General features: G+C 45.6%; 2 protein-coding genes across 4 annotated transcripts in view; one reads left to right on the forward strand and one right to left on the reverse strand.

The window, feature by feature from the left end:
- LOC149361690 (RNA N(6)-adenosine-methyltransferase mettl16) overlaps nucleotides 1-10,478 on the reverse strand; it is a 109,876-nt gene extending 99,398 nt beyond the window's left edge. For both annotated transcript variants that reach the window (XR_016288969.1, XM_089572769.1), the window contains exons 1-3: nucleotides 9,952-10,478; nucleotides 4,599-4,739; nucleotides 2,884-3,062 (exon numbers count right to left, since the gene is read on the reverse strand). Coding sequence is in view for 1 of the 2 variants with exons in the window: in XM_089572769.1 (XP_089428895.1) it covers nucleotides 2,884-3,062; nucleotides 4,599-4,739; nucleotides 9,952-10,276 (645 nt within the window). In the remaining variant the exon portion in view is untranslated. The remainder of the gene's footprint in view (nucleotides 1-2,883; nucleotides 3,063-4,598; nucleotides 4,740-9,951) is intronic.
- Nucleotides 10,018-23,966, forward strand: LOC149361692 (corrinoid adenosyltransferase MMAB-like). 2 transcript variants are annotated; one of them, XM_089572771.1, is made up of 8 exons: nucleotides 10,018-10,282; nucleotides 10,982-11,031; nucleotides 11,594-11,739; nucleotides 14,108-14,180; nucleotides 16,991-17,088; nucleotides 18,796-18,860; nucleotides 22,000-22,059; nucleotides 23,818-23,966. In XM_089572771.1, exons 1-8 carry the CDS (start codon nucleotides 10,275-10,277, stop codon nucleotides 23,891-23,893), a joined length of 576 nt encoding a protein of 191 aa, XP_089428897.1. In that variant the 5' UTR covers nucleotides 10,018-10,274; the 3' UTR covers nucleotides 23,894-23,966. The 2 variants fall into 2 exon arrangements, with proteins under 2 accessions (XP_089428897.1, XP_089428896.1); XM_089572770.1 differs by lacking the exon at nucleotides 10,018-10,282 and adding an exon at nucleotides 10,691-10,866.

The following is a 23,966-nucleotide window of genomic DNA, read 5'->3' on the forward strand; positions in this document are numbered from 1 at the left end:
ATCTGTTGTTCTCAACAACTTTATGAATGATTGATGCATTTCCACCAGTTGTGATGCATGACAGTCTACCCTGGCAGCACCTGGATACTGCGATCACCACATCAAAACATCTGAAGCCATCGAAATACATTACTTCGATTCCTTGTGTTGCCCCCATAGACTGGCAATAGCTTACAACAAATTAACTTGCTGAGTTATCGACGGACTTCCAGAGGAATTCGATCAGTGCATGATGTTGGTGTAATAGGGTGTCATGTTGATCATCCATCCATGCTGGGTTAAGTGAAAAGCAGGAAACAAGAACTAGGTACAGATTAGGGTTTAAAGGAGCAATGCTTCTACCTACAAAATGTCATTTCTGTAGTGCTCACCATTACGGAGCTGCAACAGATTGTGTGTTACTCTTTGATCAACCCCTGTAAAGTCAAGAGCGGCGATAAAGAGGCTCGAAGCTTGTGTGCACTTGCTGAACTGCAAGAAATTGAGTCGCGGGAAAACGGCCACAGCTTTGGCTGTGCTGACGTGATGCCATCTTGAAAGGCATCAAACAAAAAGGAGCAAATCAAACTTTCAAATGGCAGCAAAATGGCAGCGATTGGAGAGCACTTTCGGAATTCTGATCGTGTGAGGTGGAAAGTCATTTTGAAGCTCGCGCTTCGTTTTTCAGCCATGTGACTCTCTAGGTGTTCATTTTTTTTTTCGCACCTTGGGATCGTTTTGAGCATGGATATTTTGTGGAGATATACTCTGAAGTATACTTGGTACGAAAAATTGTTTTTTTCAAAAATCGACGTTTTTTACGATCTCAAGATCCGCATCCTCCCTGAAATAACGCTTATAGATACGTCATCGTTTACTAGCGAGCAAACTTAATGAGGCATCTGAAGTCGCTTTTTCGGCGTGAACTGAGGTGCTTTTTGTAGAGACATAGTCTTTTTTTTTTCACTTTGAAGCAAACAACAAAAATGTGATCTTACAACAATGTGATCTTACAAAAATCTTAACAAACTGATCTTATGCGAACCAATTTTATGCTGGTCAAGACAAATGGAAGCTACGATGACATGACTGCGATTCACCATCTTTGGTAATACTGTTTAGCCTACCAGCTTGAGTTCTTTTTTTGACTGGAGTTTCTGTCTACACCCAAATGGTGCCAAGCCTGTGATTGTTATGTGTCATTCTCCAAAAACATATTCAAAACAGCCTGGAAAATTTATCTAAAAGCAATGAATCCGTACCTGTCCTGTCATTCTTAGAGCACACAATGTTTCCACGTCGCACAACAAAAATTTTGAGGAGCAAATATAAGAAGCCATAACAACTATGAGATATGCTCATCACACGGTCAACAAGACTGTGCAACAGGAGAGAAACCTGGCGTGTCTGACAGTCTGGCCAGAAGAAAGCACAGCTGCAGAAGCTTGTACAGAAAAAAGTCCACTGGTTTGCATCAAACATGACGTGGTTGCATTTCCGTGATGGCTCACGCACAGAACAAGATAACAGTGGCAGCTCTAACCAAAGCATAACAATGGCATCAAACACAATGCCAGCAAGCTCCTTCATGAAAAGCCAAACCCAGCACATTCTGAGCTAGGGATTTTTAAACACCACTGCAGAAGCACAACATAGGAATTTAGGAGAGACGTCCCTTCTCACGTCTCCAAAGGAAGCACTACTTTCAGAACTAGGGCTGGACTTCAGGGCAGAACACTGCACACAAATGTCCGACAACATGAATGATGTCCGCAACCACTGCCATCACTGTGTTCTGACACACTGAAGGGGCTGCAGCCAGACAACCAAAGAAATCTTGAAAGCTCTGGGGTTTAAAGACATACCAGGTGCAGTTAATCAACTAAATGTGCAAATAATTAATATAAGAGATACTGGAGAACAAAGGAGTGGAGCAGCCAGGCAAAGAAAGAAGCTGAGGTTAATCTTGTTGATTCAACCTTGCTTACTATAATCTGAATGTCCCGTTCATTCAAAGTGATGCTTTGGTCCTGTCAATAGTGCGCCTATCAAAGGGCAATCAGCTGGGCTCCACTTAATTCAAATAACTTTTTTGGTCCCCTTCGAGTTAAAATTATCGCAAATCGACTTGGCTAGGAAAGGAAAATGGCAGTGACGAGCACCACAACTTCACAGCAACTTCAAAAGTAGCTACTTAGTGCTTTGTGCTCACTTATACTCCGTTTCATACTTAGCAGGCAACGCTGTGGAGGTTTGCTGAAGAAGTGCCTCCATGAAACTATATTACTCCGCCACATATCATTCGTTCTTCTCGAAACTCCGGTCACTGTTCGGATAAATACAAAGAGCGGTATAAAACGATGTACTAGTAGCATTGAAAATCACGGTCGAAGCTGTGAGGGGCTCAGTGTTTTGCTCTCTGGCCATAATTTTTATGGAGAGTGAACTACTTTTTGGGTGCGGATTTAGTAGAAGCGATTCACCCTACCAACCGTGTATCATACCGCCACGTGTACTCTTTGCTTCTCGAAATCTCGTCGAATCGCAGGACGAAAATGTGGCAAAGAGGTAAAACGAAGTCCTGGAGGAGCCAGACACGGCACTTAAGATTTGTCGCTACGAAATATGTTTGTGTTTGCTTTGGTTGTATGGCGAACTACTTCTTGCGTGCGGACTTAGACTGTGCGAACAGGCGCGCTAGCTTTGGCAGCGTTGCCTGCTATGTATGAAACGGAGTATACTTGCAACAACAAGTTCTTGTACTTATTGGTTTCATAGTACGAAGTGCGATTCTGAAGAAAAATTAAGAAAGCATGTGTACAGGTAAGTGATCTCTGCTTCCCACCAGCTTTGTCACAACTAATCGCACACTGACGGCCCCTATCTTGTTGGCTCCTGGCCTACCTTCTCCGACTCGGTACCTCCCATGTCTGAGGGTGGGGAGGCCCGTCCCTGCTCTCTGGCCTTGGTCCTGGCGTCCGCCTCCTCGACCGAGGTGAAGAAGGGCGGGTTGCAGACACAAAAGTCAAAGCTCCCGGCCTCCGCCTTCTCCACTGCCTCAACCAGCGAGTCCACCTGCAGCACTGTGCGAACATCACCAAGTGAAACGGAAATTTCCGTTTACGGTAGTGCCACGACCAATTCCGTTTCCATGTTTTTCCCCGTTCTCTAGCGACTAGTAAGCACATCTAGGCTTCCACAAAGGTCAGTCAGGGAGAGGCACGTTGATTCGTCTCCCACTATTTCCTGCCTTCTCTTGTAGTTCAATGACAGCTTGTAATTTAGCAAGTAGAACTCCAAAACAGAGAAGGCTGTGTGTGTAAACATGCTTTTCTTTGGCCATGCATCTACTCTGGTTGAGAACATATGCTGTTGTGGCACTCTGAGCTTTGCAATCAGATGCCTTCAGTAAAACACTTAACAGTCATACAGTGCAATCATGCAGCCTCCAAAAAAGTAAGCTGCATCCAAAGAGGATGTGCACGCAGCCAGAAGAAAACAGTTTAGTGCATATGCACTTAAGCCCGCAGCCAACAATTTCACCACAGTCTGTCTGGCTCTTCGTCCCCATGCCCAGAATGACAGAAACAATCAATTTTTACTCAGAACAATAACTGCCTGAAATTAACCTAACCTAACCATCTCTCCTCATGCAACCCTGCATTTTCACTCCTGGCTATCCGCTGACAAGCACTACAGTCAACTTTCAATAACTACAATTTCAACCGAAATGAAAACATGTTTGTCTTATCCGCAGTCTTAATTAAGACCCTATTAAAGGAGTATAGAAACCTAATTTTGGTTGCACATTTAAGCATTATAGTGAATTAAAACAATGTATCAGCGATTATACTCCAGTTTATCCGTGCTTCACACGACCTAAATACACATTTGATGACACGAATACCATGGGAGGGTCCATGTATGCTAATATCGAATGCAACGTTACAAACGGGAAAACACCGAAGCAAATATTTGATGCCTGTACCCCTTCAACAAACTCAACTGAGCAAACACTGCAGCGCAAGTTTGAATAAATTGGAAGTTAAAGATTAAGCGAGTTGATAAACTAAAGAGATTGTACCGTATTAGGCCTACCAAGACGAGAAGAAACTTTGCTGTGTCGCCTGTGGCTTGGTGTAGCTTTCACAAACAATTACTCATTCTTAATCGGTATGGCTGATAGCCCTGCATGTGCCATCTGCGGGCATGACGAGACTATAACCCACATTTTTTGTGACTGCCCTGCCTACAGTGCCGAAAGGCAGTCTCTCAGCCGTGCGCTGGAGCGTCTAGATCCACGCTCACTGACGGAATTGAAGATTCTCGGCCACTGGTTGCGGCGATCGTCGCCGGTGAAGGCCTCCAAGGCACTGCTCCTCTTTTTGCGAACTTCTGGCCTGCGTGATAGGCTGTGACTTCGACGAACACTGAGTTTTTAGAGTGTCTTCAGTTTTTTGTTACTCCCCTTTCTCTTTCAATTTTTTTATCCCCTCACCCCCTTCCCCCCGTACAGGGTAGCAAACCGATTATTATTCCGGTTAACCTCCCTGCCTTTCCTCTTATTCCTCCTCCTCCTCCTTCTAATACCAAGCAGGACAACAGGTTCCCGTGCCCACCTTTGATATGGTCCTGAAGGTCGTTGCGGGCCACATTCTGCGTGGCGTGAGAGAAAGCAGTGGGGTCTGTCTCGGTGGCTGTGAAGTCCCATCCACACTGCCTGTGGCCCAACAAGGCCAGCACACATGATGCTCCGGTCCCTGATGGCAACGAGAGAAAGACCATGTCCATATGCACATCCCGAGTTCTTGCGCCCACAAAGACACAACTTAGAGACGATGAGCAAAAACTGAAGTTGTCATGTACCAGTAGATCACTGGATACTGACAATACAAAGCCCACTTGCACTGAAAACTCAGCTATGCAAAGCTAGGGAAGGTCAAAAAATGAAATGCAGGTATTGTCGCCAATGCAGTGATGCAAAACTATCAATAGTACTATCGACACTATCGATAGTTGAGCCACTATCGAACTATCAATGGTAACTATCGATAGCTGTACCGACACTACTTGTTATATATAGTACCACCGCTACTGTAAAATCAACCACGCATACCCACTGCACCCTAAACTTGGTTTCCCGAGCGTGTGGTATGGAGGTGATGGTATGAGTAACTGACAGGACTCGCCCGTTTTCGCGGCCTACGTGTCACCGAGCTCTGCAGAAGTTCCCTACGTAAAGTTGCTGGATAAAATGTTAGCGTGTGAATCTCCTAGTTGCGAAGCATGTGTGCGAAAACTATTTCTGCAGCGGTTGCGTCAGCAAACCAGCACAACTTGGCTGTTTGTTCTTTCTTCGGATGCAGTTCCAGGTATTTTTCCGAACTGTCCCAGTGCACGTTACAGAACCACAGCGGGTCGAAATTTACCCAGACAGCTCTACTACGGCATCCCTCACAGCTTGAGTCTCTTTGGGACATTAAGCCTCAGGAGACCGTCAAACCAATCAGGTATCGCAAATGTTTTCGTTATATTGATGGCCAACAAATGCATAATATCAATATTGTTACTATCAGTAGTCTTTCCATCGACAGTTTCACTACAGGTATTCTTGCTATCGATAGCGGTACTAACGCTAGTAGTACTATCGAGAGCAACACTGTCGACAGTAATACTATCAATTCTACTATCGATAGTCTATCGATAGTAGCACTATCAATAGTTTCAAAAAAACTATCGATACTATCGATAGTCAATTTTCTGATAGTTTTGCATCACTATGCCAATGGCTGTTTTCAAAAGCAAACTGCAGCGATGTCACAGTGATTTTTTCACAGATCTCTGAGGCTATGCCACAATATCATTCACTTCTATTCGATGATTACAGAGTCCTTTCTGTCTTTATGTCACGAGTTTGCATCCTGTAGTGGGGAAAAAAAAAAAGATTCCATTTTAAATCCACTTTTCTCAGCAATAAAAGTGCCTTTTGCTGCATTATCAACATAGCCACAATGAGTTCAATAATTGATTTTTACTAATAAAAATTGCATGAAGTTACCCTCAGTGATCCTTTCAGTATAATATATGTTTCGTGTTGGAAAAAATTGTGACAACACAAATGACAATCTTAAAAATACTTACCTAGTAAGTAGTAGTGCTAAAAAAATCTTGGCATTTCCAAGAAACTTAGCACTTCAACTACGTGCTTTGAGCATGGTTTCTCACATACTGCTCACGTACATTACCAACCACTGACTACCACTTCAAACATGAAATCACACACTGAGAAGCGTGCACAACAATCTTCCTGTCCCCAGAAAGGGAATCAGATGTGCTTATCTCCAAGGTCACTGCGGTGGTCACTTGCAACGGCGAGTCACGTTCTGGTTGGTAGGTCAGTGACAAAGACACCTTTAGCAGCAGCTTTGAAGGTGTCCAGAAGACGCATTAGCCTAGAGTTCACGGTCATGACTGGATGTCTCCCACTGCAGCAGAATCGCCCTCTATATGAGAGGTGGTTGGGTGTATAGGTCAGTAGACCGAGATGTGCTGCAAGTAATAATATCCTAAATCAAACTAGCACGTAGTTGATGAAAACATACCGTTGCTTGCCCATGCATCTCGCTGTGGCCACATGAGGCTAATGCATTAATGACAAACTACTTCCATAGCACTGCACATGAGGACAGCACTATTTCCTGCCTGTGTAATACATGATAGTCTATTTCCCACATTCTTTGTGAGTGCTGTCACTACCCAAGAGGAGGGCTCTGAATAGCTAGACACCTGATCACACCACAAAGGAGACTCTTGGGTGCCTGGGTGGAGACCAGCCCAGTTAGGCTGTAACCCAATTAGTACACACATGGATGCCTGTCTCTGAAGCATGAGCGTGACGATGTGCTTAGACACGTGTGCATCATACTTTTAAGTCCTTATGTGAGATGAACCTGAATGCCCGTTTCTGACGCAAACGTTGAGGTCGCATACGACTGTGGATATGCCGCACATCAAGTCCAGGACAGCTCATTGTACTAACATGCCATCCTCACCTCATATCTGCACCCTCTCCCCCTTTTGTGTCATTTCCGTTTCCCTTCTCAGTAGCAGGCCAGAGACATGTTCTTTCAGCTTCCTCTGCGCCCTTCCAGACAGCAAACCTGACTCTCTTCTACAACATGACTTTATTTAGGCCAACACCAATGATAGCAGATCATGCCAAGATACATTCTTCCAATGTAACAACTTCGGCATGGAAAGCTTTATCAACTACCCATTGGGCATTAAAACTTCCTTGGACGTCCTACAGACATTTCAGGATGTCCGCAGGACGTCCAAGAGAGGTTCAGTGCCCATCGGGTAGTACCTAGCATCCTAACCACACTAGCAAACCGCAACATTTGGCAACCTAAACACACAAATTTGCTGAGAATTATCCTCTGCCAACTATTGCTCAGACACAACACAGAAAAGTTCGATTAAATGCCACACAAGCTGAAGTTAATCCACTGCTTTAAAAAAGCATGACGAGAAAATTTAAAATACCAGATGCTCATAACTATGAGCCCTCCCTCGCAAAGACTACATAAAGGGGCAATAATGTGCTGGAGGGGATGAAAAGGGTGGAAAAGACGGTGAGCCCAGTGTAACAGGAAAGTTAGGCTTCCCTAATCGAACAGCACTCTGCAAGCCCACAGCAGTAATTTGATGCACCTGAGTATACGCCACAATAATTTTCTGGTTTTCTTGTCATGCACACCTGCTCTGAATTGTGTCGATTCATATTCTGTTACTTTCATTTATGTCACTACACAGTTGGCAGTAGATACATAAGCAATGGCCAAATACACATTTTCTTGGTTAATGGCACAGCCTCAGCTTATTTCTTTTTATCTCCATCCAATGATGCAAAATATATAAAAAATATCACCTCAATCCTTTCCTGAAAGAAGGTCTTTTCACCACACCCGGTTACATCTCATCTTGTGCTGATCATAAACACAAAGTTGATGTGCCACCTCGTTGTGGGCCCGGGTTAGTTTTGTCTTCTTGTGTACTTGTAAGGGGGCAGCAAGGTATGTAGTACAGGAATTTGTTATAAAGCAACACTAGCACTCCCCCCTCAGGCTTCTACAGACACCCTGTGAAGAACAGGCCTTTTCCACCCTCTTAAAGTCCTCCTTAACCTGCACCGGGAGAGACAAATCATCCGCTTGTCCAGTTCACCAGTTGGGCGGTGCATGCTATCCCTGACTCCATACGGACCTATCTCTTTCCCAGACACACCGCAGTCTCCGATGCCGCCGCCAGGCATACGCATACAACCACAAGCCACCCTTGGAAGCTGCGGCGGTGGCCTACACAGACGCCTGTCTCACGGAAACCGCGGGCTCCACAGCAGCCTTCTTCCTCCACCCTTGCCTCTCTACAACCAGCACTCACACAACCGGTCCATACACCTCCCCACCCTCCACGCTCGCCCTAGAGATATGCGGGATCGCCGATGCCATCACACACTTTGCCACCCTACCCCCCGCCCCCGCATCCATTGTCTATACAGACTCGCAGGCAGCTCTGCGTGCCTTCCATGAAAGAGCCCTCCCGTTCCCTACCCGATCGGCCTTAGATGCTGCCCTCATAGCATTGAGCCACGACCGGTGACCCTTCGGTGGATCCCTGGTCACATGGGCATTCCCAGCAATGAGCTGGCTCATCAGCTTGCCTGTGAAACAATACACCGGGCGTCGGGGATCCCATGGACGAGCCCACCGACGAAGCAGGCGGTCAGGGTTTACAAACCCACTCTCGACAAATACTACACGCAGCAAAAATTGGACTTAGTTGATTTACCACCGCCACACCCATCCTTATCGATCCGTGAAGCTCGCATTCTTCGCTGAATACAGTTTAATCTCCTACATACACCAGCCAAACTTTATCTATACCTGTACACTTCCACACCTCAGTGCCCAAACTGTCCACACACATATGCAGACATAGAACACTGCCTTACACAGTGCCACGCAGCCTTCCAGTACCCCGCCTATCCTTTCCCCCCACCCCCATCGTCGCCCATCTGGCTTGCCTCCCTGGATCTGAAGCTGCAGTGTGCCCTCGTCGCCTTGGCCCAGGACCTATTGAACGCCTAATAGAAAGGATGTTCGAATAAAAGTGTCACACCACCACCACCACCTCGTTGCACTCATACGAACTATTAGTCCTTTACACCAAGAATCAGCCTTGATAGCCTCCATTTGTGACAGCACGAACTTCGAGATCTTCCGTCAAGGTGCCTTATAGTTTCATTTTTCGTTAGCAACTGCAAAATTATGCAATAATCTCCCCACTCTTTTCTGTTGGGCTTACAGGCCTTGCAAGTGTGTATAATAACTAAATAAATAAATAAATAAACTATTATTATTGGTTTATGGAGGTTTAACGTCCCAAAGCGACTCAGGCTATGAGGGACACCGTAGTGAAGGACTCTGGGGTTCTTTAAGGTGCACTGACATCGCACAGTACAGGGCCTCTAGAATTTCGCCTCCATCGAAATTCGACCGCCGAAATTATTAATACAGGTGAAGTGTTCAGCCACTAGAAAGACTAAAGCGGATGTGACATTTTATGCAGCAGCACGGTGGATACGAAAAGTCATCGCAAAAGCTGCTGCCGCAGAATATGGTGTTCAGCGGTGAGCGCACTGGCTGCCAGGCTCCCGGCGAACCTGCACGAATGACTCGAGGCGTCCCGCGCACCTACTTGCAATCGCACATCTTTCGCGAACTACCATACGCTCGAGCCAGATGTCGCGTGCGGCAGAAAAAAAAAACAGTAAAATGCAATCGAGCAAAGAGAAAGCGAAGCCGCAATACGAGTACATGCACGCACAGGTGCGCACTTGTACTATGACACCAACGGACGGACTCGCGACGTACACCGACACCGGGCGAATCGGACGGCATCGGCGCTCACCGATATCGAGCCCAGTGACGCCTTCCCTCCTCTCCAGCACCTTCTCCACCAGGTCTTGGACCCAGAGCAGATAATTGAGGCGCTGCGGCACCGCCGGCACCAGCCGACCCGGAGGCAGCTGAACGTCCAGGTTGAAGAAGTGCTTCAGCAGCGTCCTGGACAGGGCGCGCTGGGAATCGGCATCTTTGAAGTCGAGCTTCGCCTTGCCCTGCGTGTTGTAGCTGACGTGCTGGGCGAAGTCGAAGTGCTTGTCGGCCAGAACAGTGAAATCCGGCGGCGTGCGGAAGACGCTCCGCTCGTGCATAAGCAGCACGTCTCTCTTCATGGCGCAGTAAGTACGGCCTGTAGTGAACCGCGGTCGGGCGCAAAATGTCTCACAGTGTGATGTAGATCGCGTAAGGTAGCTCTAAAAGGCTTGGAAAGCCTGCTTAGTCACTGAAAGCGTTGTCAATTTCTAAAAGCGCAAACACGTCTAAAGTTCCGCGGTTCCGCCATGTCTGGCTAGCAGACGAGGCGTGCGCGATGGTACTAGCCAACAAGCGGCTGACTCAAGAACTCGAGAAGCGCCAAAAAGTTCGCTAAACAGTTGCTGGTCTCAATTTTTTCTAACTTTAATTTTTTGTCGCAATGCAGTCAGCTTCTTTTGGGAATAAATACTTCGTGCTAAAGAAAATTTTTAAAGTGAACTTTGTATGTGTGAGGTGATCTTGCCTCAACCGCGATCGATCCAATCCAAGTTCACGCGTTAACCGGTTTTTTCAGTCTGCTACTAGCGGTATAGTGTAATTCTAGTACACTATACTAGCGGCAAGTTTCTGCGCTGCTTCACAAAACTGTGGCGCAGGAAATGTTTGCGTTACGCTATGTCGCTCGGCCTCTTGTGGCCTCGAGGGCTCTGAATTCACGCTTGATGAGGTGATATGCCGAACTTTTTTATCATTTTCCAAAAGAGGGAATGCGCTTGGGCTGGTCTCCGTGCGAGTATTGCGCATACGTAGTAAAAACAGCTTGCTCTTAATTCTCTGTGCAGCTCTGACGGTTCACGTCAGCCCAAGATTTACACTCGGACCGGCGACAAAGGTGAGCTCCTAGCCGGTGCAAACTCCTGATATTGCAACCTTTACGATTTTCTTTGGCGAGCATCACTACGCGGATTGTACAGACGTAAGCATGAATCCGTGCCCTCATGGCGTCCGGAGCGTTGGAAATTCGTAATTGCCGCACATATATGTCGGCAAAAAGCCGACATAAGCAGCAGTATATGTCTTCTAAATTCTACAAGATCGCGCGCCTTGTACGAGTGCTCAGCTGTCACAACTTTGGGGTAGTATAGTGCATGCAGCACCAAAGTTCTCGCAGTTCTCAACTTTCGGCTGGTGAATTAATTTTGCACAGCGCGTGAACCTCGGAAGTTTTCACCGTCGCGTAAACTATGGCGCAGTCTGTATTTGCCTGTGGAGAGTTGCATGCCGCGAAGCCGTAGGTTATCCGCGCACGGATCCTACGTATGGCTTTTCGCTACTGCACTTCGTGCTCAAACTAGTAGCCTGGCCGGCGAATGGAAGCAGCGGCGCCGTGCGAACCAATGTCCATGTCCCGTGGTACCGCAGCCGTGTTGCTCTTGATGGGCGCATGCATGCAGGCACGTCGGCCACATTCACGGGCCAGCGGCGGCGCAAGGACAACGCTGTGTTCGAAGCGCTAGGCGCCACCGACGAGCTCAACTCGCACATCGGGTACGTGCGCTCCGTGCTCGGGCATCCGGAGGTCAGCGAGCAGCTCAAATGGGTGAGGGTGCCATTGCCACGTAAGAGAAAAACCCCGACTTTCAACCCTTCGTCGGTGCAAAGACTGACTGCATGTACTTACCACACTTCCCTCATCCCATCATCAATAGGGCCCATTCTTGGGCTAGCAGCTCGTCAGTTGTTGTGTTGCGCTGATTTCGGCAAATCAAGCCCTCCCCACCCTACTACCTCTTTCCCATTCACTTGTCTGTGCCTCCTCCACACATGCAGAGTGTGAGGGAGAGAGCCAACTAGTGACATACCATGGGAAACAGGAAAACAAATTTTTTGTCCTCTTTTTTCTTTGCGATGACCAGCCTTGCATGGGCAGCTCTCACTGTGACACACAAGGGGTTGGAGTTTTCGGTTTAAACTACAGAAACAATAAAAGTATGCAGAATTAAGTTTCCGAAATTCTGTTTCGACCAAAAAAGGTCGGTATTCTTGGCATGCAGGCCGTAGCTGACTGGTTTTTGAGTACAAGTTGTGGTCAGTGAAAGTTGAAAATTAACTAAGTGGGGAAGCAAGGAGTGGGATGTGATGGTAGTATTGTTGGATAAGCAGCATGCTTACACACCTCTGCTGATCGGGAAGCACCACCTCCTCGCCGCCTGCTGGCTAAGCACTGTTTGTTCACTATCGTCACGTGCTTAGAGTGTCAGGTTTATCCTGGACACCCTTCTGGTTGACCTCCTTGCCTTTTCTCAACCTCTGTTCTCTCTCTCTCTAAGCAGGTCTATCAGCTGCAAAAAAATATCATATTCTGGCTACCATCCACAGTTTCATCGCTAACATAACCATGCAGATTACGTGAAGCCCCACTCTCTGAAAACCCTGCGCAAGAACCTAACAATAACATGTCAACATAGTTTTTAGAAGTAAACTTTCATGCCCGTTTTTGTTTGCTGGCTGTCTCACTTAAGCATTACTTTTTTATAAAAATCATGATAGCAATTCCTTCTACTAGCGCAGCTCTAATTACTACTATCTGTAAGTTAATTTTCTGGCAAATAAACTGTTCATCCTGTCAGAAGTGCCGAGACAGACACATTAAATCAGAAGTACGAGGGCAGACCTCAATCAGGTGCTTTTAGTGACTTTTGCCTGCTCATCCTTGGTTTGCATATGTTTTGTGAACCAAAACTCAAATGAAAAAAGATCACCAAAATAGTTAGCAATTTATTGGTTTGGTTTGGTTTATGGGGTTTAACATCCCAAAGCGACTAAGGCTATGAGAGACGCCATAGTGAAGGGCTCCGGAAATTTCGACCGCCTGGGGTTCTTTAATGTGCACTGACATCGCACAGTACACGGGCCTCTAGAATTTCTACTCCAAAGAAATTCTAGCCGCCGCGGCCGGGATTCAACCCGCGTCTTTCGGGTCAGCAGCCGAGCACCATAACCACTGAGCCACCACGGCGGCAGCAGCAATTTATTCATTAAAAATAATATTAGCTGAAAAAAAAATGAAACTTTTGTTCTAAAATAAAAACCGAAAAGTCGAACCACTGTGCACGAGTCACTGTTGCCCAGAAGTGGCACTGCATCTCTATGGGTAAACAAATAGAGGAGTCCAAAGGAGCCTCATTGCAAAGCAAACGATGCAGCTGCAGGCACCTAGATCACATATCTATGAATGGCGCATGCTCAAGCTCCTCTGTTCCTCAATCAACAGATGGCATTCCTGCCTACTACATGTGTCCATTGGTCTGCATGGACCTGGGCTATGTTCATTCCCGTTTGTATTATGCTCACGTAAACGTCATTAGTTAGGTGTTAGGTTTTGTTATTCGGGTAAAGCAGCATTGCCCAGCCACAAGGGCCGTATTTCATTGGAGGCGACAAGCACAAATGCGTGCTGGTGTACTATGTGAGAGCACATTAAAGAATCCCCACATGGTCTAAATTAATCCGGAGCTGTCCACTACAGTGTCTCTCATAACTCATGTGTTGCTTTGGGACTGTAAACCCTGGAGCTTAACACTCTTAGAGTACCATTGCTAATGTGTGTTCCCTGTCATGATCTTCAGTTGGTGGCTCATAGCGTCTCTTATGTTGGTGGCAAGAGAAGCTGGGTGTCTAACTGTTGCTGGTGATTCATACTTGTGTCGTTGATCACTCAGTGATGAGTGTGCAATTGTGGAAATAGAATTTCCTCTGCTCTCAAATTCTGGTCTTGCCAACTTATTCGCTGGTGTAATCAGGACTGCCCTGTACAAAAAGACGGAGTGCACAAAACATACAGAAAGGCTGAGTTTTCGCAAGTGGCTGTGCCAATACATACAGTGACATAAAAACTGCACTGCGCTGACCTAAACCGTCTCTCTGCAACTTCACTTTTTCTGTTTCCACTGTCTGCCTTACTCCAGGTCCAGTGTTTACTTCAAGACCTCCAAGCTGCCATTGCAACACCAAAGTCATCAGCATCTGAGGGGCAGAAAAGTGAGCCAGCCATTCTCTTCCATTTGCTTGCAATGGGCCTACACGTCACGGTGGTGCAAGTGCAGAAAGGTTTAGAGAAATGCAGTGGGTGTCAGTTCTTAGTGCCATTTCATCCTGTGACACTGATATGAACACCACCCCTCCCCCGTCCCCCTTTGCAAGAAGAAAACTGAAATGCTGTTGATTCTCGAGGCTGGTAAAAGTACCCTGTGTGGCACTGGCACTGTGTCAACGGACATCTATTGCAGTGTCAGTATATGACTGCCAAGCTGAATGACGTCAGGATGAAAACCCCAACATCTTGGTAAAATGTGCAGTTTAGCCTGTGAACCAAAAACAAACCTTGGAGAAGAAAAATGTTGTGTCGTTGTGTTTATAGTCATCAGCTGCAGTGGTGTTAGGATTGTCATTTTTTTTTTTTTTGATGGCAGCACAATGCAGACACAGCAACCTCGTTTGGTGTACTTTTTTTTTAGTGGCCCGCAGTCCTCTTTTTTTTTTTTGAGCAATGGAAGACTGAAACAAACTGAAATTTGCAGACAGACTAAGGTGTAGTACATATCTCACAATGAATCGCAGCGTTGGCCTAGCATTTTGAGCATTTGCCTGGCATGCGGGAGGTGCGGGGTTCGATCCCCAGTGCTGCCGGGTACCCCACCGGTGATACAATGGGTACAGTCTTTCCCCTGGTCTAGTGCTCGGCTTGTTCAGGGTGAAATGCATGGGTCTTTGACCCCACCTTGGGAAGACAAAGATATCTTGTACCGTGGCGCTCTTTGGGCACAGATGCGCTTGCACCATAAAAATCCACCACCATCATCATCATATTTGACAATGGCAAAGCAAGTTTACACTTGAAGTCAAAAACATAAAGACTGATGTTAAACTTGTAACAGGACTCACTCATTCAAGCAAATGTTTTTTCAGCCTGAGACCTCAGGTGCCTGCATATGCAACAAGCAGCCCCTATGCTGTGTAATAAAAAATGGCAGCTTATTTGTCAATGATATGAGTGAAAGTCAGAAAATTTATGTTGGCCAAGCAGATGATATCGTTTACTCTGTGTTGCAGTGCTGTGGGTACTGCCTTAATTTCCTGGCTGTGGCCCTCACCTGGACTATAGTCTGAAAAGCTTGATTCTGGTTGAAAAAAAAAAAAATGGTGAGGTTGTCCGCACCCGCTGCATAGTCCGCAGGGGCCAGGCTTACAGTCCACTCGTTGCTTCATGTGTTTAACAAACATGAAAAATGCATCATCGCTTGTTATAATTTTCGATTCACAAAACTTGTTATTGCTGTTAGCATCAAGTGGCAGTCTTGGAGCTGATTGGGAAGTTAAAATTGAGACAGCGAGCATGTACATATAAAAACTGTTAGCCATGCATTGTCAGTTGAAGCACAGTGATCATATGGATGTTAAAAACTCAGTGATAGAATTGGTTGGCATGGTGGGCTATAATGGGTGACACTGAAAAGAAAGTTATTGTATAGTCTGCACTCAATCAAATTTTAAAATTTAAACTTCTGCTGTACATGGACTGTGTTCCAGAAAACAAGGTTTTCCTAGCAGCTTGCCTCAACAGCTTTATGCTAGGTTAGAAAACTAGCATGCTCACACCTTTGAAAAGCTGCCTTATGGGCTTAAGGCACAATGGGATGATTCTCAGTGAAAGACAGCTACTCGAAGTGATTTGAGCCTAGCTTCATCACAGCTACCGTTGGTCTAAAGCCTGAATGAAAAAATCCTGACTATGCCTAGAGTAAGGGTTGTTGTTGATGGCCTGCACATTAAAATGATGGTCCAAACGGTGGGTATTTCACCCTGCCCACATGGCAGTTACAGCCATCCAATAGTTTTTTGTGCAGTGGCCTTTTCGCGTTTGTTGTTACCTAGAACTTGTCTTCTGTAAATACAGTAAATGTTTTGACCATATAGGGTGGAGATGGGTGCCGGGCCTATCTCACTCCTTCACTGAGGCTTTGGCTTCACATGGTCCACACTTGGGTGGAAGGTGATTGTGGCGTGGGTGGGTGACACTTCTGGTGGGTGGAGGCCGCGCATGCCACCGCTCTTTTGGTTGAATGTCACTCTCACTGCTAATACAGTAAAAAAGAAAAATGGGTTGACTGCTAGCCCAAATAAAGTAGGCAGTGCTGCATACGTTTGCTGTTGTTTTAGGGGTCTGGGGTATTCAGGTGTTAAAGGAACCCTAAAATGTTATTTACTGACTTTAGGAAAAGCCTATGATTGAATGGTATTTCAAATCACTCGTCACTGCATCTAAGAAATTTTTAAGGTAGCTTCGTTAACACCGAAGATATTGGCGGCAATTAAAAATTATACTACTCCTCTCCCCTTCAACTCATAAATGTCGATGTGCCAGAAAAAAAGAAAAAGTAAAGAACTGCACCCCACCATGCCCTATCTCACCCATATCACTTGGGCACACCCAATGAGAAGGCTTGTCGAGATTGCCCACATTACGTCAGCAGAGGGACACGTGGTGAGGTGTGTCCCTAATTGGTTGCCAGCGGCAGTTTTTAAAAATATTTTATAAATTATAAGGTCCGTGTAGAGCTTTTAAATTTGACCCAAATACTCACAAAGACAACTCGTACAGATTTGGTGCATTAGATTATGACCATCAAAATCATTTCAGGGTACCGTTAATGCTTGGATAGCATCCGTTTACCCTAGCTTGTAATAATCAGTATTATTGCTTTTTGCTGTAGTAAAAAGGAGGTACATCGACAGATTAATTAACCTCACTCTTTCTTACCATTAGGCTTAATATGTTGCTTGTTTTGCAGTGAAGACAGAGTTTCCGGCTGAACATATCAAGGAACTGGAGCAGTGGATTGACACCCATTCTGAAAACTTGCCACCCCTCAAGAACTTTATTCTCCCTGTAAGACCTGGCACCTCACTCTTCTACTTTTAAGAATTACGTGTTTCACGTATATTGTTGTGTTGGTACCTGTAGCAGGCCACAACTGAAGAACAAAGTTGTGAATGGCCCTCAAAGGTGTCCCTCTAACCAGTGATACCTACCTGTTGTCATGAAGTTGCAGTCGACCACTTTGCACCTGCTAGTGTTGTATCGCAGGCACCTAGCAATTCTGTGGAAACTGACCGTGGTGTCATGACAATGAGTAGGCACCATTGGTTGGAGGACCGCCAATGAGAGGCGTGTCTGCTGCTGAGTGCCACTTTGTGGGCTCAGCGTCTAGCTGCATTTTAATGGAGACAGGATACAAACTTGCCCATGTACTGCAGGTCCGTCCAGTATAAAAAGGAACAAAGTTTGCGCATTCACTTATTGATTACACTCTACACAACGGCATTATAACCTTCTGAGGTGCCATTGTTGTCAAGCATCAAGTTCTAAATTTCAATTTTAGTCTCCACAAAGAATTTAATTGTTGTATACAAGTACTCTATGAACATTATTTGTGCCATGCCTTTACACCTATCAGTGCCTCAATGATAGTTTGGCCATGTATGGTAGGTAATCCATGACTACCTACCATGCTACCAAGGATCTGTCATACCTTAATGTCAGGTGTGCCATGACAGGGTTAATTGAGAGCTCTCACCATGGCATGTGTCATAATCGTGGTGTAGCTTTGTCATGTGAAAACCCAGTCTTTCATTAGACCAGCATGTTTGCAAGCATTGTCATACACGCGATAGTTACGCAGTAGTTGGTTTTGAAGCTGTTGCAGTCCTTAACTATAATTATGTGATTTGCTTCCTTTCAAGAAAATGAGATGAGTGCTCGCGAGGTTGCACTACTGGGTGTGCAAAAACAACCTTCTCATGAACGACCACTAAGTGCATGACCCAGGGCACTCCAAATGTCCTCTCATATGTAGTGCGTGTTTGCTCTGTTTGTGTGTTTTGTTTCATGCACAATCAGTGAGAGGACGTGAAGGCGTCCTTTAGAACTAGGTGGTAGAAGCTGGTTGTTGTGACAATGCCTAGCTCAGCTTTAGTTAGATGAAGTGTCTTTGTGCCTTCACAATGCTTAGGTCTCGATATCTTGGTGGTGGTCCACTGTTTTCCTTGGAACAAGTCTGGTCCTGAGCTTTTTCCCAGCACTTTTCTCCAGACAGTCATTTCAGAAAAAAGATGAGTGGAATAGTGACTGAATGATTTCATAATAAAGGAGAAGCATATATTTTAGAACTAAATTTCCGGAACCTGAAGGCGTTGTTTTATTAATTTGCGTGTCCCCAATACACACCACACGTTTCATAAACAAAACACCTTGTAGAGATATTTCTCCACTGTTTTATTATAACTGTCTTTATTCCCCAACCGTGCCACGAGCTTGTCGCCATATCATTCATAAAAATGTCAAGTTATAATTTTTTTTGTTTCTGTATATGTCTGTACATTTTGTTCTATACATTTGTTTCTGGACTGTGTTGCTTCGTTGCTGTCAATGCCAGGGGGACCAAGATTTTTTTCAAGCCGTAAAGGAACGGCTTTTCTTCTTGGACCATTTCACAATGTGTACGTCATGTTGTGAAGAACAAATAAAATGAATGAATGATTTCATAAGTAACCAATAAAAGAAAACGCATTCTTTCCCCCTCTTTTGTCTTGCAAGTCGGGTAGCCCAGCTGGTGCTGCCCTCCACATTGCCCGCTCCGTCTGTCGGCGTGCTGAACGAAGGTAAATCTCCGGTCTCTGTTTTTCAGCTCGTCCGGCTGTCTTCCCCACTGGGTCTGTTATGTCTCACACACGGGCACTGAGGACAACACCATTTGTTCGCATCAAAACTGTGGTTGTGCGGCTCTTGCTGGCTACTCTGGTATTTGTCAAAAATGTAAGATGCATATATTGCTGAGAAAATCAGACGAAAATTTTTCCTCCACTTTATCAGCATCAAGACCAAAAAAAAAACGATCTGCTGTTGCTGTTTTCAAGTGAGTGTAAATGTAGGCTAGCATCAGGGATCCGCTTGAAAAAGATCAGTCATAGATGCACCGCAGTTTGCATTTGGAGACTGTTGGTGGTGACGACACCTGTGTTAAAGTTTTTTAACCTCTTCTAGCTTGTAACAGCTTTGTTTACGATGAGAGTGGTCTCTTTGTGTTTAGGATGTGGTACCATGGCCAAATTCATTTTGTCCTCAGTGTCCCTTTAAGCTGCCACCAGTTGCTGGACTCATCCTTATGGCTGTGATAGCAACGCTTTTCTCTGATGCAGTTTTGTATACAGCGTGGATGGTGCATTTGTGTGTGACTACATATGGGAGCTGTACAATCAGTAACCCCTGTCATCACAGCTTTTTTCTTTTTGTTTGGTGCATGTCACCTAGCTCTGCACTGTGTCATGTGCAGTGCCTGGCTCCCGTTACAACAAACTCGAATTCTCGGGTGAGACGAACAATATGAGGACATTGGTTTGATTTCCCATAGATTCAATGTAAAAAAAAAGATCCCCTAAATTCGAACTGTCTCGTTGGACTTTACGTTAAAGGGAAACTGCATAGGTTTTACAAATCAACGAGCTTAAGAGGGTCAAATGTGCGAAACTTGAAGGTAAAGCATGCGAAGTCTTTTTGGGCTAGCACTTGAAATAGTGAAGTAATCGCCGATTAAAATCTGGACGCCCTTCAAGCTTCTCCGCAGCGCACAACGCCAAGTGGGGGGCGCATGATGATGTCATCGAAGGTATCGGTACATTTCCAACGCACAAATGCCTTCTTTGAAGGAAAAAAACTAGTGCCACCGAAGGCAAACCCTGCCGAGAGTTGTTTGGCAGCGTCTAACGAGTCAGGGCAGGCTGGGGCTGACGACAGCAGTAATTTGAAAACATACCTTCCGTGACGTCACGCTGAGTTTCTCTGCACTCCTCCGGTGCATTGAGAAGAAGCGCAAAATTCAATCGTCGATTAAGTCACTATTTTAAATGCTAGTGCGAAAACACTTGGCATGCTTTACCTATAGGCGATATAGATTTCAATCCTTGAATATCGCAGAATTCTCGAAAAAGTGCTGCAGTTGCCCTTTAAGACAAACTTTCGCAGCTACCCCGACCTACAGCTACTCCGCGCAACGGTACTCGCGGAGCGTCCATACGACACTCTGGAGGCAAGCTAGAGAAAGAAATAGAATTGAAAGAACGCTTCCTCGCAAGAAAACATGCCCGCAAGAGAGCTTTTCCGTATCTAGACTCACCCTCGCAAGAGAGCTTTCCCGCATTGAGAATGTGCCCCCGCAAGAAAGCTTTTCCGCATCTACGATGTGTCCCCGCGAGGTAGCTTCTCCGTGCCATCACGCGAAGGTGCGGGGAAGCGTCCTTGCCTCTGCGGGAGAAGGAAGGGTTTCTTCGAGCCGGCCCGCGGCGCAGTGATCTGCACGACGATGCAGTCCCTCGAGATCTCGGCATCACGCGCCCGTCACGTGTCATGCGTTGCGTCCGGCGGACGAAAAGAATCATACGAACAGAATACACCTGCCCGGTTACTTAACTGGCGCCTAGGCACTGGATGGAAGCCGAATTTTGAACTAATGCTGCATCACAACACGGTTTTTCACGGTTCGGAGACCTGAAATTGCCAGCAGGTATCAGCGTCCGTGCGTAACTTGTGGCGGACAGAAGAACACGGGAGAAAGAAAGGTGGAAGGGGAGACGGTGAAATGCTTTCAGAGCCTGTACTGCACAGCTGACCAGCTTGGCACCTTTGATGTGCTTGGAGCTGCTGGGGCAAAAAAGCAGGAAAAGAACAGAAACAGGACAGAAATAGGGGTCACTGCCGAGGGGAGAGAAAAGGGACTGCAAGCAAAAAATAAAATACTAGACCAGTGCCATTTTTAAGTAGAGGAGGTGAGCTAGTTTATCCTAACTTTTCACTTCATGTATTATGCAATGACTGATCTCCTTGTGCAGTTATCTACTCACTGCGAGGTTATTTTATTCCTTATTTTTATGCAACGAATTTGTTGACACATAGCGTGCTCACATTTCCTTTTTTTTCGGGCACTTCTGATAAGACGAACAATCATCATGGTCCCTTCAAGTTTGTCTTAAAGGGACTCTATTGTGTTGGGACTGATGAGAAAGTTTAGCGCTTCCACAGATAAAAGCTCAAACACCACAGTAGATATTTTGTTGTGGAGCAGATGTGTGTGATGTGGCTGGGCTATTGCTCGCAAGTGTCTGTGGCTGCACAGGTACGCCAGAACGGGAGAGAGGCCAGAGCCCCCAAGTATTCTTATAGGGGACTAAGCTCAACTAAATAGGGATTAGCATCTGAAATTTGTAAATGGGGTAGGAATGTGGGGGGCTGAAAAATGTAAAATTGTTTTTTGAGGAAAGGAAATGGGGCAGTATCTGTCTCACATTTCTCGGTGGACACCTGAACTGTGCCCTAAGGGAAGGGAGGAAGGTGGGAGTGAAAGAAGAAGGAGAGAAATAGGTGCCGTAGTGAAGGTCTCTGGAATAATCCTTTCCACTGCCTAGTGGAAAGACCACCTGGGGATCTTTAATTTGCACTAACATCGCACAGCACATGGGCGCCTTTGTGTTTCGCCTCCATCGAAACGCTGCCGCGGCCGGCTGGGTTTGAACCCAGGAACTCCAGCTCAGTATCCGAGTGCCCTGACCACTGAACCACCGTGACAGGTGGGGCTGAGCCCCGCCTTAAGGATATCTGGGAAGGCTTTGTCCCCCTAGCCCTCCCTTCCCAGTTCTGGCATCCCTGTGTACAGTGACGCAAACCTGAATGTTTCTGGCCACTGCTACTTCGAGCTACATCTCATTTCATGTAACACAAGCAAATCAAAAGTTGTCTGTTCTTGCACAGAGTGACTACCCTTTTCCTGGATGATGAAGTGGACGAAGTTGTGATGCGGTACATCAACAGGTGAGTGCACGAAACACTAGCTGCCACTCGGTTGTTGCATTCTTCATTCGAGAGGTCAAGAGAGTGCAAGAAAAGAAGTGTATTAAGATGCATGAGAACTTGAAGCGATTGCATTTTAAGAGTGTATAGGCAACACCGAGGCACATATTGGCGCCAGACCTAAAACCTTAGACTCCTGCAGTATCTGGAAGAAGCCTTTTCCATTCCACTGAATGTCTGTGATGGGAAGAGAGAGCAAAACGAGTCAGTTTATGTAGTAGGCACTTGCTTGAAACTATACAATTCAGGTGTGTGCAGGGTGAAATATATTGGTTAGTGTCAGAATGCGTTAACTGGGAAGATAACGACGTCAAATTGTAGATGCCAACCAAAAACAAAAAACATGTTTCACGTTATTACGATTTACCCCAACCAGGCTAGTTTTCATCCAGCTCTCGACTTCAAGTACCATTTTAGTCCAATGTGTTTTGGGGAATTCTCAAAAGTGAAGTAGGTTTGAAATACTGGAATCCCAAAGTGACGCATGGTTTATGAGAGATACTGTAGTGGTGGGCTCTGGTTTCATTTAAACTATCGGGGGTTCGTTAATTTGCGCTGACATTGCATAGCACACGGGTGTTTTTGTATTTTGCCTTGTTTGAAATACCGAAATACGGCTGTCACGACTGGATTCGAACCCACGACTTTGGGATCAGCATTCGAATGCCAGAGCTACTGTGCCTCCGCAGTGAGTCCATAATTAATCATTAGCATCCTCCCTATATGAACACGAATTTTTCTTCAACAATGAAGTTTCTGTGAAAGCTCCATAATTTTCCTTCGTAGCTGTATGCATGCTTCTTGGTGGCGAATGAGTTATTGCTCCATTATTTCAAGATAAATATTTTGTGTTCTAACTTCTATGGTCAATAGTATGTGTTCTTTTGCTGAAGCCGTTTCTTTATTTATTATTTATACAATTCTTATGAGGTGCTCACATCTGTGCATTTTGCTCTGCTTATTTGCAGGCCGTTTATTACATTTAACTGCCGCGGCAACCTTTTTAAGGCATTGTCCAAACAACAGTTCCATTCATTTTTTGTAAAACAGAAGCCTCTCAGCATTTACATATCCTCTGGTGCAATTGGTCGAGAAATCTTGGCCAGTGGCCTAGCTTTTTTGCAGTTACAAGATGGCTGATCTGAACCTAACATTTCAGGCTGCCAGAAATGTGATATTTTGAAATCACAAGAGTTAAATGTTCCACATTCACAAAAAAAGAGCCATCAAACGAAAGGGCTTTACTGTGTGGCTGTTCTTTGACTGGCAGCTTTTTCAGGCAGCAGTACTGTGCACTCTTCACATCTCCTTTCAAGTTTTTTGAAAATTTAAAAAGTGGAAAATTTCGAATAAAATAGTCCGTTAGAGAGAAAGAGGAAGAGGGAAGGCAGGGATGCTAACTAGAAGGGTGTTCTGGTTGGCTACCCTGCACAGGGGAGGAGGGATGAGGAGATAGCTTATTGTGCAATATGTTCTGATAATCACTAAGTGGCTGACATATTTCTGCTCTTCAGTGGACTGTAAAAGCACTTGTGTATTCCAGGGTCTGAAGCCCCTGTGGCTAACGTCACCATCTGGTGATGGTGACATAATTAGCAGGATAGGTGCTGTTGCCATTCTCACTGTGGCAATGATAAATTTCATGTCGCACACATGTGCGAAAATGGTGTACAATTGCCCCGCTTCTTCAACCATTTTTCTCGCATGCACTATCTGCAGGTTGAGCGACTACCTGTTTGTAGCAGCGCGAATCTGTTCGCACCACGAAAATGCCGAGGAAGTGATCTACAAGTGAAATGACTTCAGCACATTGGACACTCACTTTATTTTTTAATCGTCCATGTGACAAATAAACTGTCTTGTTATTA

The sequence above is a fragment of the Amblyomma mixtum genome, chromosome 2 (assembly GCF_055824585.1).
Source record: "Amblyomma mixtum isolate Tamu chromosome 2, ASM5582458v1, whole genome shotgun sequence".
Lineage (NCBI taxonomy): Eukaryota > Metazoa > Arthropoda > Arachnida > Ixodida > Ixodidae > Amblyomma > Amblyomma mixtum.

Excerpts from the sequence above, each read along its gene's own strand:
- LOC149361692 (XM_089572770.1), top strand. The coding sequence starts at position 10,799 with ATGTTTGCGTTACGCTATGTCGCTCGGCCTCTTGTGGCCTCGAGGGCT. Across the intron at positions 17,089-18,795 it reads TCAAGAACTTTATTCTCCCT|TCGGGTAGCCCAGCTGGTGC; the intron begins GTAAGACCTGGC and ends TTGTCTTGCAAG. Across the intron at positions 22,060-23,817 it reads GTGATGCGGTACATCAACAG|GTTGAGCGACTACCTGTTTG; the intron begins GTGAGTGCACGA and ends CACTATCTGCAG.